The sequence below is a fragment of the Papio anubis genome, chromosome 3 (assembly GCF_008728515.1).
Source record: "Papio anubis isolate 15944 chromosome 3, Panubis1.0, whole genome shotgun sequence".
Classification (NCBI taxonomy): Eukaryota; Metazoa; Chordata; class Mammalia; order Primates; family Cercopithecidae; genus Papio; species Papio anubis.
Window position 1 is genome coordinate 169,075,735 of NC_044978.1, and position 18,355 is coordinate 169,094,089.

Here is an 18,355-nt window from a genome sequence, read left to right on the forward strand (position 1 = left end):
GAGAGATTCTCCTGCCTCAGCCTCCCAAAGTGCAGGGATTACAGGCGTGAGCCACCGTACCCGGCCTCAACATCTCCTTTAATCTGCAAAAATAATCCTGGAGGATAGGTCCTAGTCTTATCCCTATTTTACAGACTTTTTTATCCATCTGTGAAAATGGGAACAACAATATTGATTCTGTTATAAGCCTTCTAGAAGACTGAATAGGATCATTTACAGAATATGTGTGGCACAGATGTTTGTTTGAAAGTCGAAAGCCTGAAGCCTATGGACGGACCTTAGATCAAGCAACAAGCCAGGCCAGAACCCATCCCTGGACAATCAGAGCGGGAGTCTCTTCCAAGACATAATACTCCTCCACTCCTTTCTAGTCACTCTAGTCCCTTGGAGTCAAATCCACTGGCAACAACCTTCCTTAATGGAAAATGTTTCCCCTCCCAAAACGTAAAACAAACATGAAACACGCAAACAAAACTCAAAACAGAAAGAGACAATCAGAGCAAGCTTTAGCACCTCATAGCTCACCTATGCCCCCACTGTCATGCTACTGAAAACAGTGTCTGCCCCATTAAACAGATTCATTACTGCAGAATGTAATGAATGTTAGCGTATCACTGCTCCCACTATACCCTTCTCTGTCAAAAAAAAAGTAAACAAACACCACGTAAAATATAAACATACCCCAAATAGAAGTCAGCATCAACCTAAGGATCCTAGTGTAAGATTACTACACTAACCCAGGAAAATTCCATCCTCTTCCCACCTATTTACAAAAATATCCTCATTGAGAGCTCTGGAAACATTACAAATATCGTATTAGATTCCTCTTCTTGAGGTAGTTCAAGGTCTTAAAACAGAGCAAATTTACATACTTTTCTACACACCACTGAGGGGTAATTATCGTTAAGACCTACAACCAAAATCCCCATCTCCTGATTCTCAGGCTACTATACTCTTCTCCTTCAGATCAAACTACAGGAAACACACATACAAAGATGAAAAGTCATACAAAAATTTAAAAACAAAGCCACCATAGAAAAGAATCTGTATCATCACACTCAGTCTAAACTTTGCTAAAGACAAAAAAAAAAACCAAAAAATTGGTTTATCCAAGCTACAGATATGTTATAAAGTACTCAAGAAATTAACAGCTTATAAAAATAGTGGAAAAATTTTCAATGCAAGCATAAAACTAAAATGAACTCATTATCTGGCAAAGAGTTCTTCCAAAATGTCAAGTCCCCAGGAAGGGATATGTGGCCAACCTCACGCACCAGCCCACTCATAGGCCGAATGCCTCTGCCCTTTGCTCACGTTGGCTTCAGAGGTGCAGGGATGTTGGCAGACGCCTGCTCCAGGTAGGCCAAGGAGCCCTGAGGGATGTCGGCGGGCTTTTTGTGCTGCACATTGATTTCCTCCAGCACCTGCTGCCAATGCCTCAGCTTTGTCAAGTGCTTCTGGACTAGTGCGTCTTTCCGCTGTAATTCATTCCTTAGCTCCGACACATCCTGCCGATGAAAGCGATGGAGTAAGTCAGAGCAAACTCAAGAAAAACACACACGGTTCTGGTTGGTTAAAAGGCTAACAATTCAAAACAAAGAGAATCCATTAAACCATATTAAGCCCACTACTCTGCTTGGCTCCATTATTTAATTAACCCAAATGATAGATTCTGACATAAGTTTATATGGGTTTTCTTTTTTTTTTTTGAGACGAAGTCTTGCTCTGTCACCCAGGTTAGAGTGCAGTGGTGCAATCTCGGCTCACTGCAGACTCCACCTCCCGGGTTCAAGTGATTCTCCTGCCTCAACCTCCTGAGTAGCTGGGATCATAGGCACACGCCACCACACCCGGCTAAATTTTGTATTTTTAGTAGAGATGGGGTTTTGCCATGTTGGCCAAGCTAATCTCGAACTCCTGACCTCAAGTAATCCACCTGCCTCAGCCTCCCAAAGTGCTAAAGTGCTGGGATTACAGGCGTGAGCTACCATGCCCGGCCTATGTTTATTTTTCTTATAGAAAGTAATATGCAAGTTACAAAATTGAAAAGGGCAGCCAAAAAGAAATCAGATTGATATGGTTTGGCTACGTCCCCACTCAATCTCATCTTGAATTGTAACTCCTACAGTTCCCAAGTGTTGTGGGAGGAACCTGGTGGGAGGTAACTGAATCATGGAGGCAGGTCTTTCCCATCCATGCTGTTCTCCTGGTAGTGAATAAATCTCACGAGATCTGATGGTTTTAAAAATAGGAGTTTCCCTGCACAAGTTCTTATCTACTGCCACGTGAGATGTGTCTTTCACCTTCTGCCATGATTGTGAGGCCTCCCCAGCCACGTGGAACTGTAAGTCCATTAAACCTTCTTCTTTTGTGAATTGCCCAGTCTCAGATATGTCTTTACCAGCAGTGTGAAAACAGACTAATACGCAGACTCTATCCCATCCTGGTCCCCAGCCACCCAGTACCTCTTTCCAAAGGTTACTGCTGAGAACCTAAAACACTGAAAATCTGAAACATTTGTTAACAACTGTTTACAAAAAACTCCACACCACTATTCTATCACTTCAGATTATGAACTGTTAAAATTACATTTTCAAGAGCTTTTTATGAACAACAGCATTACATCCTTTACTAAAGACCCAGTCTTGGACATATCTGCATTGTTATTCAAGTATTCACATCAGGAAATGATCTGACATGATGAACTGTAAGAATATCTATCCCCAACAGCTGGTATCATGAAAGAAAAGAGACTTTTTGATTAATTGGGACTAGTTACTTCAAAAATTGCCCCCAACCAGTAATCTCAATTCAGTGTTTCTCACTGAGGGCATCGCTGGCTTTTTGGGCAGGACGATTCTTCACTCTTCCACATGGCATGGAGCAGATCCTAGCCCAACCCATTCAATGCCATTAAAGCTTCCCAAGTCATCGTGGCAACCCCAACACATTTCCAAATGTCCTAGCTTAGAACAACTGCGATCAATGAAATCCTGAGTTTCCAGGAGCCTGGGTCGAACACTACTTTCTGATTTCTTGGATTCCTGTGTGCAAGGCACTGGCTAAGGCAACTGGGGACACAGATCTCAGTTTTTGTCAAAACAAGCCTATATATGTTATGGCTTTTTATCCTTTTTTCACATGGCAGAATCTTTTAAGAAAAATCTTTCCTGAAGGCTAATGTATGACACAAGTCACATCAGAGCTGTTCTGTCTGACACTCTGCTTTTGGACCCCACTCCTTGGCTCTACTTCTTGTTAAGGTTGTCCCAAACATGGATGACTAGCCACGTTTCACACTGACCTATAAAGCCTGAATGAAACTCACGGGAAACGGGTACATCTCATTTAAAGCATAAAAGGATTCCTGGCACCACTTAGTTATTCCTATAGAGCTAAGGTGAAAACTGAGTCCATACCTCTTTGATAACTTGCTCTGGTTTCTGGACAGATAACTGCAATCTTTTTTGTAAGAAAAAACACTCTGTCTGTCTTGCAATATCCAGAAACTTCTGGATACACTGATCAACACCTTAAAAAAAAAAAAAAGGACCAAAATTATTAAAATAAGAAAAACAACAGACTCATGTATCTCCCTCATAAATGAATAATCAGAAGGTAAAAACAGAGCTTTCTCATAGACAACTCAGGGATTTTAATCTTGGCCACAGCAGTAGTAATAACCCCCAACTTCTCATGTGTTAACCAACATTAAAGAGCAGATAATTTGTGCTTTTCTCAGGTTAAAAAAAAAAAAGAGAGAGACCTTAATACAGTATAAAAGCCATGAGATCATTAAAAAGACAATGCAGCTGGGCATGGTGGCTCAAGCCTGTAATCCCAGCACTCTAGAAGGCCAAGGCGGGCAGATCATGAGGTCAGGAGATCGAGACCATCCTGGCCAACATGGTGAAACCCCATCTCTACTAAAAATACAAAAATTAGCTGGGCGTGGTGGCACATGCCTGTAATTCCAGCAACTCAAGAGGCTGAGGCAGTAGAATCCCTTGAACCAGGGAGTCTGAGGTTGCAGTGAACCGAGATCATGCCACTGCACTCCAGACTGGTGACAGAGCGAGTCTCAAAAAAAAAGACAACGCAGAGGCTGAGCGTGGTGGCTCATCCTGTAATCCCAACACTTTGGGAGGCTGAGGCAGGAAGACTGCTTGAGCCTAGGAGTTTGAGACCAGCCTGGGCAATACAGCAAGATCCCATCTCCACAAAAAAAATAAAAAAACAAATGTGGTAGCTCACACTGTGGTCCCAGCTACTAGGGGGCTGAAATGGGAGGACTGCTTCAGCCCAGGAGGCAGAGGTTGCAGTGAGCAGAGATCATGCCACTGCATTCCTTAAAAGCGTGAGAGAGCAAGACCTCTGTCTCCAAAAAAAAAAAAAAAAAGAGAGAGAGAAAGACAATGCAGAGATCCAGCAATTAGCATCATAATTTCCAGTTAAAATGGCACATATAAGGCTGGGCGCAGTGGCTCACGCCTGTAATCCCAACACTTTGGGAGGCTGAGGTGGGTGGATCACCAGAGGTCAGGAGTTCGAGACCAGCCTGGCCAACATGGTGAGAACCCCGTCTCTACTAAAAATACAAAATTAGCTGAGTATGGTGGTGCATGCCTGTAGTCCCAGCTACCTGGGAGGCTGAGACAGGAGAACTGCCTGAACCCGTGAGGTGGTGGTTGCAATAAGCACTCCAGCCTGGGCAACAAAAGTGAAACTCCATCTCAGAAAAAAAAAAAAGAAAAAGAAACATGTAAAATATAGTACGAAGAAATCAGAAGCTCTGGTTACCTTTAGGGACAGAACTCGGGGAATAAAAAGAAGCATAGGGGACTTTTCTCTGTAAGGCCTATTCCAAAAATAATAAATTTTTTTAAAAAAGCAGTACGCACCATTGGTCTTCTTCTTTACCTAGTACCAGTATGAAAAGTTCATTATAAATGATTCATTATGGGTGATATAAGATGTCAATTAATAAACTGAACCAAGAGTCAGCAGCTCATAGAGATTATGTGCACACATTTCAGTCCCTGAAATATTCTCTTAGGATAAAAGCAGGACTGAAACACATGAAGTATAAAATTAGCAACTAGGAAATCTTGCTGAAGCCAAGAACATTGTATACACAGAGGGAATGCTTACCAGTTCGAATTTCTTCCTGATCAGTGCCATTGACATAGTCCTGGCTCACCAGAGACGCAAAGCAAGCCTGTGTCATAAAAACGTAGGAAAGAAAAAAATGTCATTCACATATCAAAAATTTTACTCCAGAGGAAGAAATAACTTCTCCTGAAGTCATGTGATAAAGTGGCAGCATCTGTTTGCACGAGATGGCAAGACATCATGCCAATGGAAACATTTGGTAAACTCAGTTTACCAATTAATTAGGCCCATGGAAGAAGCGCCAGGCAAATGAGCTGCCACCACATTTGGTCTCTGTCCTACCACATGCCCCTTCCCCGTATCTTATTCCACACCAGGCCCAGACACTCTTCCAGCCCCACTGTGGCCTCTTGCTGGTGCTTACACAAGTCACATCACCACCCATTCAGGACTCAGGCCAATCTTCTCCCCCTCAGAGAGACTAGCCAGTCTACCCTTTCTAAACTGTGCCCCTCCTGCTCACGCTCCACACCCAAGCACAGTTTTATAGTTTTTCACATAATTAAGTGACATCATATCCATTATTTTCATCCATTATTATCTGTCCCCTACTAGTAGGTGGGAATTTTGTCTGTCTTGTTCACCATTGTCCTCCTAGTGCCTGGAACACTGCCTTGGCACAAGGGAAATGTTTAATAACACATATTACTGACTGACTGGACGGCCTAAAAGGACAAGGTTGGTGTCACATGGATAATCAAGTCCCAGAGAGAGTTATCTCTAAAGGGCACCTATACAGATGCAAATGTGAATCAGCCAAGGGGTTCTGCGCACAAGCAACTCTAAAGAAATGTACCAAAGCAGGCCCACTGCAGGAAGTGGGCAGGGAGATTGAGGAGGCACAGAAAGAGAACAGCATGGCAGCTGGAAGAGCAGGAGTTAGAAAGGAAGCCTCAAATACAGGAAAGCAGAGCTCTGTCAGCAATCAGCAAACTACACTTGGTGTGAGGCAGACAGATCTGAGCTCAAATTTAGAACATTATCTACACGTGAAGGCCCTTTGAGAAGCAAAACTTCTGCCTGCCTGCAGCTCTCGCGCTTGATTTACAGAGAAAGTAAATCAGCAACACAGATTGCCCATTCTCGGGATTACTTTGAAAGTTGACTCCTGGCCGGGCACGGTGGCTCACGCCTGTAATCTCAACACTTTGGAAGGCCGATATGGGCGGATCACGAGGTCAGGAGATCAAGACTATCCTAGCTAACATGGTGAAACCCCTTCTCTAATAAAAATACAAAAAATTAGCTGGGCATGGTGGCACGTGCCTGTAGTCCCACCTACTCGGGAGGCTGAGGCAGGAGAATCGCTTGAACCTGGGAGGCGCAGGTTGCAGTGAGCCAAGATCGCACCACTGCACTCCAGCCTGGGTGACAGGGTGAGAATCTGTCTTAAAAAAAAAAAAAAAAAGGGGGGGGCTGGGCGTGGCGGCTCACGCCTATAATCCCAGCACTTTGGGAGGCTGAGGCGGGAGGATCACAAGGTCAGGAGACCGAGACCATCCTGGCTAACACAGTGAAACCCTGTATCTACTAAAAATACAAAAAATTAGCCAGGTGTGGTGGCGGGCACCTGTAATCCCAGCTACTCGGAAGGCTGAAGCAGGAGAATGGCGAGAACCTGGGAGGCAGAGTCTGCAGTGAGCCAAGATCACTGCACTCCAGCCTGGGCAACAGAGAGAGACTCCGTCTCAAAAAAAAAAAAAAAAAAAAAGAAAGTTGACTCCTGTTGGGTTTGGGATGTGGGTAGGATGTACCTCCTTTGTGAGACCTATGGCTACTGGAAAATGTCACATCAAGAGGCCAACCAGTCACAAACTGGCCAAAAAAGCTGGGCCAGCTCCCCAGAGCCAGGAGGCCTACCAGATAGAGTGGCAGGAAATCTGATCTCAAGAATTTTACTGCCCTCCACCTGCTTAAGAAAAAAATTTGGGGTCAGACGTGGTGGCTCACGCCTGTAATCCCAACACTTTTGGAGGCCAAGATGGGTGGATGGCTTCAGCCCAGGAGTTCAAGACCAGCATGGGCAATGTGGTGAAACTCTCTACGAAAACAAAAATTAGCCAGGCGTAGTGGTGCGCATCTGCAGTCCCAGCCACTTGGAAGGCTGAAGCAAGAGGACCACTTGAGCCCAGGAAGTGGAGGCTGCAGTGACCCAAGATCGTGCCACTGCACTCTGGCCTGGGTGACAGAGTGAGCCTCTGTCTCAAAGAAAAAAAAAGAAAAAAACAGATACACAGGCCTTTATAGACAGTTGGACAGCTGTATTAAGAAGAGAACAGCTTTTTTTTTTTTTTTTTTTTGAGGCGGAGTCTCGCTCTGTTGCCCAGGCTAGAGTGCAGTGGCACGATCTTGGCTCACTGCAACCTCTGCCTCCCGGGTTTCAGTGATTCTCCTGCCTCAGCCTCCCAAGTAGCTGGGATTAAGGCGTATGCCACCACAGACCACTAATTTTTGTATTTTTAGTTAGAGATGGGGTTTCGCCATGTTGCCCAGGATGGTCTCGAACTCCTGACCTCAAGTGATCAGTCACCTTGGCCTCCCAAAGTGCTGGGATTACAGGCGTAAGCCACTGCATCTACCTAGAAAGAGAATAGCTTTTTAAAAGCATGGCTAAAACAGAGCCTTTGCCTGGAAAGTAAGTGCCAGTCCTCATTTCCACAAACCCAATAGCTGGCTTTGAGCAAGTAACTTGTCCTCACTGAGCCTCAGTTTCTCTATCCATGAATGGAGGAAATGGAACTAGATGGTCTCCAACGTTCCCTCCAAAATCAAGAGTGCATGAGCTCAATAAATTCCTTCCATCAAAGAGCATGTACTGAGCAGCTAGAATGAGCAGACAGAAACCTCAAGGGGTGGCACCCCAATAGGAATGAGAAGCAGGTAAGCAGGCGCTGCCATGTGCCACTGGAGGCTGTGAAAATTGAGGTCCACACAGAACACAAGGGAGGAAACAGGAAAAGTTCCAAAGAAAATGTGGCCTTTGAATTGAATCTTGAGACAAGACTAGACCGATCGTGATCACCCAGCAGCAGAGAGAGGATCCAGCTCGCACCTCTCCCACTCTCCTTCGCCTGGCTAAATCAAAATGCTTCTTTGGCTTTCATGCTCTCTGGGAAGCCTTCCTTGATGTACACATCTATATGTGCTCCCACAGTACCCTAGATTTCTTCTATCAGAGCAGTGATCGATCCTACAGCAAGGCAACTGCCTGCCGTTTATCACAAGCTTCCTGAAGGTAGGGACTGGTTTTCTCTGTATTCTCCATATGGATAATCAAGTCCCAGAGAGAGTTCTCTCTCAAGGGCACCTACAGACACATATGTGAATCAGGCAAGGAGTTCTGTGCACAGGCAACTACACTACAGGCTCCTTCAATGTCTGACAAATGTTCATCTAGCACTTGCTATCTACTACCACTGTATTAGCCCTACAGGATACACAATGTGAGGGGTGGGGGTACAAAACAGGTAGTCTCTGACTTCATGCAGCCTGGTTTAATGGTAAGTATTAAAAAGGCCAGAGAAGGGTCCACTAAGGAAGTGACGCAATGAGCTGAGGAGGGGCCTGGAAGCCCAAAAAGAAAACAAATGGTACACATGGGAAAGTCTTGTGTGGCTGGAGTAAGAAAATGAGTCTCGGCCGGGCGCGGTGACTCAAGCCTGTAATCCCAGCACTTTGGGAGGCCAAAACGGGCGGATCACGAGGTCAGGAGATCGAGACCATCCTGGCTAAAACGGTGAAACCCCGTCTCTACTAAAAATACAAAAAATGAGCCGGGCAAGGTGGCAGGCGCCTGTAGTCCCAGCTACTTGGGAGGCTGAGGCAGGAAAATGCCATGAACCCGGCAGGCGGAGCTTGCAGTGAGCTGAGATCCAGCCACTGCACTCCAGCCTGGGCAACAGAGCGAGACTCCGTCTCGAAAAAAAAAAAAAGAAAAAAGAAAATGAGTCTGAAGGAAAGAACTCAACATGCAAAGCCTGGGAGACCACACTAAACATCTTGATCTTATCTCAAGAGCAACAAGCAGCTACTATAAGTTTTTAAGCAGCAGCGTGCTGGGAGTCAACTTTGGCTAAGATTTGTACAGGGCCAGTCTTTCAACAAGTGCCCAGGACAGAGAGCCAGCTCCCCTCAAGAACAATGCTAGATGCTGCTCTAAAACTCACCAGTCCCTTCCTTTACCACTTACCATCACCTCAAAGGCGTCTCCTCCTCCTCCTCTCCCTCCTCCTAAACGGTCTCAGTCCTTTAAATCATTTATTTCTGGCTAGGCACGGTGGCTCATGCCTGTAATCCCAGCACTTCGGGAGGCAGAGGAGGGTGGATCATGAGATCAGGAGTTCAAGGCCAGCCTGGCTAAGATGGTGAAAACCCGTCTCTACCAAAAATAAAAAAAATTAGCCGGGCGTGTGGCGGGCGCCTGTAATCCCAGCAACTCAGAAGGCTGAGGCAGGAGAATCGCTTGAACCCGGGAGGCAGAGGTTGCAGTGAGCCGAAACTCTGCCACCGCACTCCAGCCTGAGGGAGAGAGTGAGACTCCATCTCAAATCATTTATTTCTAAATCTTTGTACATCCGTGTGGTAAAAGCATTTTGTCCATGCAGTCTGAATAATATAATCGCTTACAAATTATATATTTATAATTATAAATGTACCACTGTGCTATTAGATACAATATTAAAAGTCACAAAATTGGGATTTTTATTTAATTTTATTTTATTTTTTTGAGACGGAGTCTAGCTCTGTCACCCAGGCTGGAGTGCAATGGCGTGATCTCGGCTCACTGCAACCTCCGCCTCCCGAGTTCAAGCGATTCTCCTGCCTCACTCTCTTTCGTATCTGGGATCACAGGCGCATGCCACCATGCCTGGCTAATTTTTGTGTTTTTAGTAGAGTCGGGGTTTCACCATGTTTGTCAGGCTGGTCTCGAACTCCTGACCTCGTGATAAGCCCGCCTCGGCCTCCCAAACTGCTGGGATTACAGGCGTGAGCCACCGCGCTGGACAAAACTGGGATTTAAATGTGGAAAAGTTAACTCCAATTTGAAGTTATATTACTTTATTACTAGACAGGAATAGCTCATCTTCCATTTTAAAGACCACTGGGAATCACCAGAGCACTTATTTTCACCTCTCTATCTTCCCTCAATACACAGTTCACCTTTCTCGCTACAAGGTAAACTCCTTGGGCAGAACTGAGATTGGGTCATCTGTGGCTCCCTCCCTCCCTAACCTCCACCATTCCTCTTTCCTCGGCCCCTAGTACCAAGCTGCGGCTGCTAATTTAAGGAAGTCAATTTCCCCTCATAAGACTCTCTTTAGGATCGTTTAAGGGTGAAACCCAGCGGAAAGGATACAGGACACAGTAGTGAAACTTTGAGCTCCGAAAAGGCTTAATGAACATGCAGGGATGCAAGAAACGGTGCTCAGGGATGAGACCGACGACCGGTTGGGATAGCAGCAGCCGGCTGGGAATCTGGAAGGGTTCCAAGTTTGGGGTTTAGGCAAACTTCGGGTCCACATTTCCAGAAATCTCGAGTTTACGCGCCCCCGCCAGCAGACCTGAATTGAATACGGGCCACGGGGAAGCCTAAAGCAATGACTTACGTTCTTTAAGCCTCAGTTTCCCTATCTGTAAATTAGTTGCTCGGATCCCTGGAGTAGATACGCGTACGCGCAGTTCACGTTTCAGAAAAAAGGAAAGGCTGGGGACAAAGACGCCCATGTCTTATATTACCTCGAAAGATGACTCCAACTCGTCCACCAAAGTACTGTTGGAAGGTCTAGGAGCGCCTGGAGCTGCCTGAAGAAGCGAAGCTTGGCCCGGAAGGCCCGGTGGGGCCTGAGGGGGCCCGGGTGGCTGCCCAGAAAACATGCCCCCTAACGGAGCCGCCATGTCTGGAATGGCGCACGAGAGGTCCACTGCGCCTGCGCGGAAGCCGCCTCAGAAGGTCAGGTGTCTGGTGTGCGATGCGTGGTCACGTGACAGGACCGCGCTGTGGAAGGATTCTGTTGCGCCTTCGGAGGGAGGATTTTTGATTCTTCTGTCTTCTTGTCTATCGCAAAACAGAGTTTACATGTATTTTCCTTTTTTCTTAGCTTAAGAATTGAAGACTGTGGCTGGATTAGACCTGGTTGTATGGAAAGGGGAATGAATAACTACAGTGGAGCGAGTCCTCCCGCGAGAGTCGAGATACTACCATGCTAGTCCCGACTCTGCCCCAAATGCCTGGACTTTGGCTAAGTCACTTTTTCTTTCCGCGGGCTGTTTACCGTTGGTAAAAGGAGAGGGTCACCCACTCTCTCCACGAACATTTGTTGAGTCATTGATTATAGCGGAAACAAGACAGGCAAAGTTCTTCCTGAATTCTGGCTGGTGATGGATAATGGAAACAACTTTGTTGAGGTTCCCAATGTGGCCGGCACTGTTCTCTTTAGATGTTTATGGTTACATCAAAGAGAAAGTCACTGTGCTAATCTTTTTTTTTCTTTCTTTTTTCTCAGGGTCTCACTCTGTTGCCCAGGCCGGAGTGCAGTGTCATGATCAGGGCTCGACCTCCCGGGCTCAAGCAGTCCCCCCACTTCAGCCACCCAAGTAGCTAGGACCACAGGTGCGTGCCGTCGCGCCAGGCTTTTTTTTTTTTTTTTTAGTTGAGTCAGGGGTTTTACCATGTTATCCAGGTTGGTCTCCAACTCCTGAGCTCAAGTGATTCTCCCGCCGCGGCCTCCCAAAGTGACTAAATCACCTACCCCCCTCCTCCTTCTCTATCATACACATGCCAACTAGAAAATAAGTTCTATACATACATCAGAGCCTGCCCGTCTTATTCACGTGTATCCCCAGAATCTAGAATGGTGCCTCTCATAGATAGACATAATAAATATGTGATGACTGAAAGAACCAGAAGAGACTGCCGGGAGGAAACAAGTCCAGCAGTTTTCAGACAGTTTTGGTCTCAAGACCCCTTTACACTCCTAAAAATTATTGAGGATCCCAAAGTTTTTGTTTATGTGAGTTAAGTCTGCTAATATTTATCTGATAAGTTAAAACTGAGACTTTTAAAAATTAATTCATTAAAAAATAAATTCATTACATATTAACAGAAATAATCTTTATTAAAACTAATACTCTATTTTTTAAAATAAGGAACAAATTAGTAAAAATAATGGCATTTTACTTTTTAGCAAGTCTATATATATATATATATATATATATATATTTCTTTTTTTTTTTAGACAGTGTCTTACTCTGTCACCCAGGCTGCAGTGCAGTTTCACAATTACAGCTCACTGTAACTTCCGCGTCCCAGGCTCCAGCAATTCTCCCAGCCAGCCTCCCAAGTAGCTGGTACTACAGGCCTGCACCACCACACCTGGCTAATTTTTTGTAGAGATGGGGTCTTGCCATGTTGACCAGGCTGGTCTCGAAGTCCTGGGCTCAAGAAATCCACCCACCTTGGCCTCCCAAAGTGCTGGAATTACAGGAGTGAGCCACTGTGCCCAGCCTTTCAAGTCTCATTAATATCCAGTTTACCTAACCTCAATGTAAATTTCCTGAGAGCATGGTCAGTGGTATTTCTCTTGCAGTCCCCCTGGGGTACTGCACAAAAAAGCACTAACATTTTTTGGATTTTGCTGAAAACCCATCACTTCATTTATAAGATGAGGGAACACTGTTTTAGAAAAATTACCAAGAACAAGATAATGTATGTAGAGGTTTAATACAGTGCCTCGTGTAGACTGAGTTGCTAAGGAGTGACACGATGTAACTCCCTTTTTTTAATTTTTAGAGATAAGGTCTCACTATGTTGTCCAGGCTAATCTTGAGCTCCTGGCCTCAAGTGATCCTCCCACTTTGGCCTCCCAAAATTCTGAGATTACAGGCATGAGCCATTGGGCCTGGCCTGATTTATGTTTTAAAATAATCTTTCTAGTCATACAGATAACAGGAGAACAAGTGGAGAAGGCAGGGAGACCAGTGAGAGTTATCTAGGCATGCAGAGAGGATGGTGACTTGTACCAGGGCAGCTGAGACAGTGGTGGTGAGACTTGGGTCAAATAAACCATGATTTGTTTAACAACCAACTGGTTGGGAATAGAAGGTTACTGTGATTTGAATGTAACTTTTTTTTGTTTTGAGAGGGAATCATGCCCTATCACCCAGGCTGGTGTTGGAGGGCAGTGGTGCAATCTTGGCTCACTATAACCTCTGCCTCCTGGTTCAAGTGATTTCTCCTGCCTCAGCCTCCCAAGTAGCTGGGACTACAGACACATGCCACCACGCCCAGCTAGTTTTTGTATTTTTAGGAGAGACAGGGTTCATGAAGTTCTTGGCAGCTAGGTGCACGTTCAGTGACAACTATTAAATTTCATCTCAGTCAGGCACAGTGGCGGCTCACATCTGTAATCCCAGCACTTTGGGAGGCCTATACAGGTGGATCACTTGAGGCCAGGAGTTCGAGACCAGCCTGGGCAACATGGCAAAACCCATCTCTACTAAAAATGCAGAAACTAGCTGGATGTGGTGGTGTGCACCTGTAGTCCCAGCTACCTGGGAGGCTGAGGCATGAGAATCGCTTGAACCCGGGAGGCAGAGGTTGCAGTCAGTTGAGATCACGCTACTGCACTCCAGCCTGGGTGACAGAATGAGACTATCTTCAAAAAAAAAAAAAAAAATTCATCTCAACCAGATTAGGTAAGCCACATGAAACCAGGGCCTGTGCTATGCTTTTTGTATCCCACATACTAGTAAACACAAGAGTTCCATTGTTCCTTTATCCATAAAAAGCCTTGACAGAAAGCCTTCTATCAAAGCCCGACTGAGGCTCTGTATCACTCAGAATAAATCTGTTTTCAGTTTCCTTCATAAGCCTGTAATTCCAACCCTCTGATTCCATCTTTCCTGATGAAGTGACTTCTGAACATGGATAACCAGGGAAAACTGTGTTTGCTCACTACACTTACCGGGTTTTAATTCTAATAAATACCACAAACATGCATGCTCATTTCCATTCCCTCTATAAACCAGTTTAGATATACAATATTTTTGCACGTCAAATTTCTTTAATGTTAAAATTAACAGTAACAAACAGCTTTTCCTGTCAAACATTTTCGAAGTTAAAAAAAGGGCACACATCCCATTGATGGATTAATTTGATTCATCGGATACAAAAGTAAAAGAGGAGAGCTTTGTTCTAAGTCTGCACCAATGGAATTATGTTGATTGGTTATAGTCTCAGGAGGTGAGCAAACAGTTTTACCCATAGACAGTCTTTTTTTTTTTTTTTTTTTTTTTTTTGAGGCGGAGTCTCGCTCTGTCGCCCAGGCTGGAGTGCAGTGGCGCGATCTCGGCTCACTGCAAGCTCCGCCTCCCGGGTTTATGCCATTCTCCTGCCTCAGCCTCCCGAGTAGCTGGGACTACAGGCGCCGCCACCACGCCCGGCTAATTTTTTGTATTTTTAGTAGAGACGGGGTTTCACTGTGTTAGCCAGGATGGTCTCGATCTCCTGACCTCGTGATCCGCCCGTCTCGGCCTCCCAAAGTGCTGGGATTACAGGCTTGAGCCACCGCGCCCGGCCTTTTTTTTTTTTTAAGAGATGGGGTCTTGGTCTGTTGCCCCAGCCAGAGTACAGTGGCTCATAACTCACTCATAGCTCACTGCAGCCTCAAACTCCTGGGCTCACGCAATCCTCCTGCCCCAGCCTTCTGAGTAGCTAGGACCTATTTATTTATTTAAAGTCTCGCTGTTGCCAGGCTAGAGTGCTGTGGCACAATCTTGGCTCACTGCAACCTCTGCCTCCAGCGATTCTCCTGCCTCAGCCTCCCGAGTAGCTGGGATTACAGGTATGCACCACCGCGCCCAGCTAATTTTTGTATTTTTAGTAGAGATGGGGTTTCACCATGTTGGCCAGGATGGTCTGTCTCCTGACCTTGTGATCCACCCGCCTCGGCCTCCCTAAGTGCTGGGATTACAAGTGTGAGCCACTGCACCCAGCCTTAAAATTATTATTATTATTTTTTTTTTGAGACAGAGTCTCGCTCCGTCGCCCGGGCTGGAGTGCAGTGGCCCCATCTCAGCTCACTGCAAGCTCCGCCTCCCGGGTTTACGCCATTCTCCTGCCTCAGCCTCCCGAGTAGCTGGGACTACAGGCGCCCGCCACCTCGCCCGGCTAGTTTTTTTTTTGTATTTTTTAGTAGAGACGGGGTTTCACCGTGTTAGCCAGGATGGTCTTGATCTCCTGACCTCGTGATCCGCCCGTCTCGGCCTCCCAAAGTGCTGGGATTACAGGCTTGAGCCACCGCGCCCGGCCAAAATTATTTTTTTATAGAGACAGGGTTTCACTATGTTGCCCAGGGTAGTCTCAAACTCCTGGGCTCCAAGTTATCCTCCCGCCATGGCCTTCTAAAGTGCTGAGATTACAGGTGTGAACCACGGCATCCGCCTGCCTCCCCACCTGCTTTTTGAAACAGGTTTGTTTTTTGTTTGAGATGGAGTCTAGCTCTGTCGCCCAAGCTGGAGTGCAGTGGTGCGATCTTGGCTTACGGCAACATCCACCTCCCAGGTTCAAGCAATTCTCTGCCTCAGTCTCCCTAGTAGCTGGGATTACAAACATGTGCCACCACGCCTGGCTAACTTCTTTTGTATTTTTAGTAGAGATGGGGTTTCACCATATTGGCCAGGCTGGTCTTGAACTCCTGACCTTGTGATCCGCCCGCCTCGGCCTCCCAAAGTGCTGGGATTACAGGTGTGAGCCACCGCACCTGGCCCAAGACAGGTTATTGCTCTTTCACCCAGGGTGGAGTCCAGTGGCATGATCAGGGCTCACTGCAGCCTTGACCTCCAGGCTCAAGCAATCTTCCCACCTCAGCCTCCAGAGTAGCTGGGCTCAGCTGACAGTCCCTTTTATGATCATTTCTTTTATCAACACGGTGTTGCTGGCTTGAATTGTTTCTTTTTAAAATTTCATAAAATAGAGACAAGGGTCTATGTTGCCCAAACTGGTCTCAAACTCCTGGCCTCAAGCAATCCTACTGCCTTGGCCTCTCGGAATGCTGGGATTACAGGCATTAGCCACTGTGCTTGGCCTGTGGTCATGTTTCTTACTTCAGTACTTCAGATAAATTCTACATCCATTCAAGTCACTGAACTGAAAAAGAGCATTGCGGTGTACCAGTGCAGCAGCCAGACCACCTGGCTTGAACTTTGAGCTACCAGTTACTTGCTCTGTGACATCAGTGGCATTTTACTAAACCTCTCTTGTGCCTCATTTCCCTCATCTGTCATATGAGGGTAATAATAGTACCTGTCTCATTGGGTAAGACTCAATAATTTAATACCTGAAAACACTGAGGACAGTGTCTGGCAGATGGTAAGTCAACGATGGGTAGCTAGTATCATTCTGACCGATTCATTTTGGAAATCATGTGCCAAGCCACTTTAAGTGATGAGGAACATTGAGAAAATACTTAGACCACTGTGTGTGCCAATTTAATTACACAGTTCATATAACATGGCTACAAAGACGAATGATATTCCAATAATAAGTTAGTGGGTTTGTAGCAATATGTAAGTAAATATCAGAGCCACACCAGAGGGCACAAAAGTTGGATTTATTGTTTCTGACAAGTGCATAGTAATTTTCAGTTTGCTCATGTTCCTAGCATCACAAATCTGAGGTACAATTTTGCTTATCAATTAAAAACATATACTCTGAAAAGTGATTAGGAAGTTCTAAAAATTTTAATCATTTATAGAGTATCTTAAAAATCCTTGTCAAGTAAGATATTAACTTTACCTTTATAAATCTTTGTGTAAAATGAAAAAAAACTCAAGGCATACAAATTTCATTGTGTTCTACATTTTTAAATACCATCCTTTGTCTCCGTTAAAAGATTTTCATCCATTTATTCAAAAACCTTTTAAGTTCAACTGTCCAATTTAAGACAGACTGAAGACATTTTTGAGTATCTGAACTAAGCATTGTCTTGACTGAAACGAAGTAAGAACTCGATGAGAGTCCTTGTGGGCCTCCCGGTCATGCCTTTCCGCAGATAGGGAACCTCATCTTTGTTGGTCATCACGCCTGCTATGTCTAAATGTGCCCACTTAGGATGAGTCACGAATTCTTTCAGGAATGCTGCAGCTGTACATGCTCCCGCAGATCTGAAGAGAAAGACAAAAAGCACTTTACAACCCCATGTAACTGTGCACTGAGATCCCACATTCTTGTTAAGTACATTCTATAACCAGAGAACAAAAGTCAAGCTTATAGGACCTATTAAGATGCTAACCCACATATCACTTTCAGAATATTTACTTTCAGATATTGCTTTAAGCAGTAAAGGATACATTCCATATCCCTTTTTGCTATGGTAATGAATTCCCGTATTTTCCATCTCTTTCCCTTACCATTTACTTAAAATTACTGTTAGATTAGAAACATGCAAATTTTGAGACCTGGTTGAAGATATACTTGAAAATTAAAAAGCTTTAAAAAGCTTTTTAAAAGACATTAAAAAGCTTACAAGCACTACACCGAAAGGATATTAAATAGTTAAACCTTTTATAAGGGGATAAAATTGAAAATAGCTATTCTGGCAATCAAGGATGATTGTATAAATGTACATTTAGCTTATCTTACATACCTATATTTTCCAATGTTGTTAACATCAGCAAGCTGGCAATCTACAACCTGTCTTGTATAATGTTCGAAGAGAGGCATCCTCCAGACACGGTCCCCTGTTTCAATGCTGGCCTAGAAGAAACAGGTATGACAGGTGGAAGAGTGGATGAGGCGGTTCTGGGGAATTCATGGCATTAACATGCTCAATGCATGAAGGAAGAGTTGTTCTAACCTGTTACTCTAAAACATGAAACTATAAAATAGGATTCAGAATTGTGTCCACTCATTAAAAGATTTATTTTAGAACTATAAAAGAAACCAGGAGGCCAGGCACGGTGGCTCACACCTGTAATCCCAGCACTTTGGGAGGCTGAAGCAGGTGGATCATGAGGTCAAGAGATCGAGACCATCCTGGCCAACATGGTGAAACGCGGTCTCTACTAAAAATACAAAAAATTAGCTGAGCGTGGTGGCATGCACCTGCAGTCCCAGCTACTTCTGAGGCTGAGGCAGGAGAATCGCTTGAACCCAGGAGGCAGAGGTTGCAGTGAGCCAAGATCG

At 45.1% G+C, this 18,355-nt stretch overlaps 2 protein-coding genes across 2 annotated transcripts in view; both read right to left on the reverse strand.

Annotated features, from left to right (window-relative positions):
- Positions 1–983: 983 nt before the first annotated feature.
- Positions 984–11,097, reverse strand: MED28 (mediator complex subunit 28). Its single transcript, XM_003898525.5, has 4 exons — positions 10,909–11,097; positions 5,152–5,218; positions 3,420–3,532; positions 984–1,508 (listed from the first exon to the last, which is right to left on the reverse strand). The coding sequence occupies exons 1-4, from the start codon at positions 11,065–11,067 to the stop codon at positions 1,311–1,313; spliced, it is 537 nt and encodes a 178-aa protein (XP_003898574.2). The 5' UTR covers positions 11,068–11,097; the 3' UTR covers positions 984–1,310.
- A 5,663-nt stretch (positions 11,098–16,760) lies between these two features.
- Positions 16,761–18,355, reverse strand: part of LAP3 (leucine aminopeptidase 3) — a 31,598-nt gene continuing 30,003 nt past the window's right edge. The window contains exons 12-13 of the mRNA XM_031664703.1: positions 17,817–17,926; positions 16,761–17,334 (exon numbers count right to left, since the gene is read on the reverse strand). Coding sequence (XP_031520563.1) covers positions 17,145–17,334; positions 17,817–17,926 — 300 coding nt within the window. The 3' untranslated portion in view covers positions 16,761–17,144. The remainder of the gene's footprint in view (positions 17,335–17,816; positions 17,927–18,355) is intronic.

What these genes read in the sequence shown, in the direction of transcription:
- MED28 (XM_003898525.5), bottom strand. Translation starts at nt 11,067, where the DNA reads ATGGCGGCTCCGTTAGGGGGCATGTTTTCTGGGCAGCCACCCGGGCCC. An exon ending in AGTTGGAGTCATCTTTCGAG is followed by an intron (nt 5,219 to 10,908) that starts GTAATATAAGAC and finishes TTTATGACACAG; the next exon opens with GCTTGCTTTGCGTCTCTGGT. An exon ending in CAGAGCAAGTTATCAAAGAG is followed by an intron (nt 1,509 to 3,419) that starts GTATGGACTCAG and finishes TTTCATCGGCAG; the next exon opens with GATGTGTCGGAGCTAAGGAA.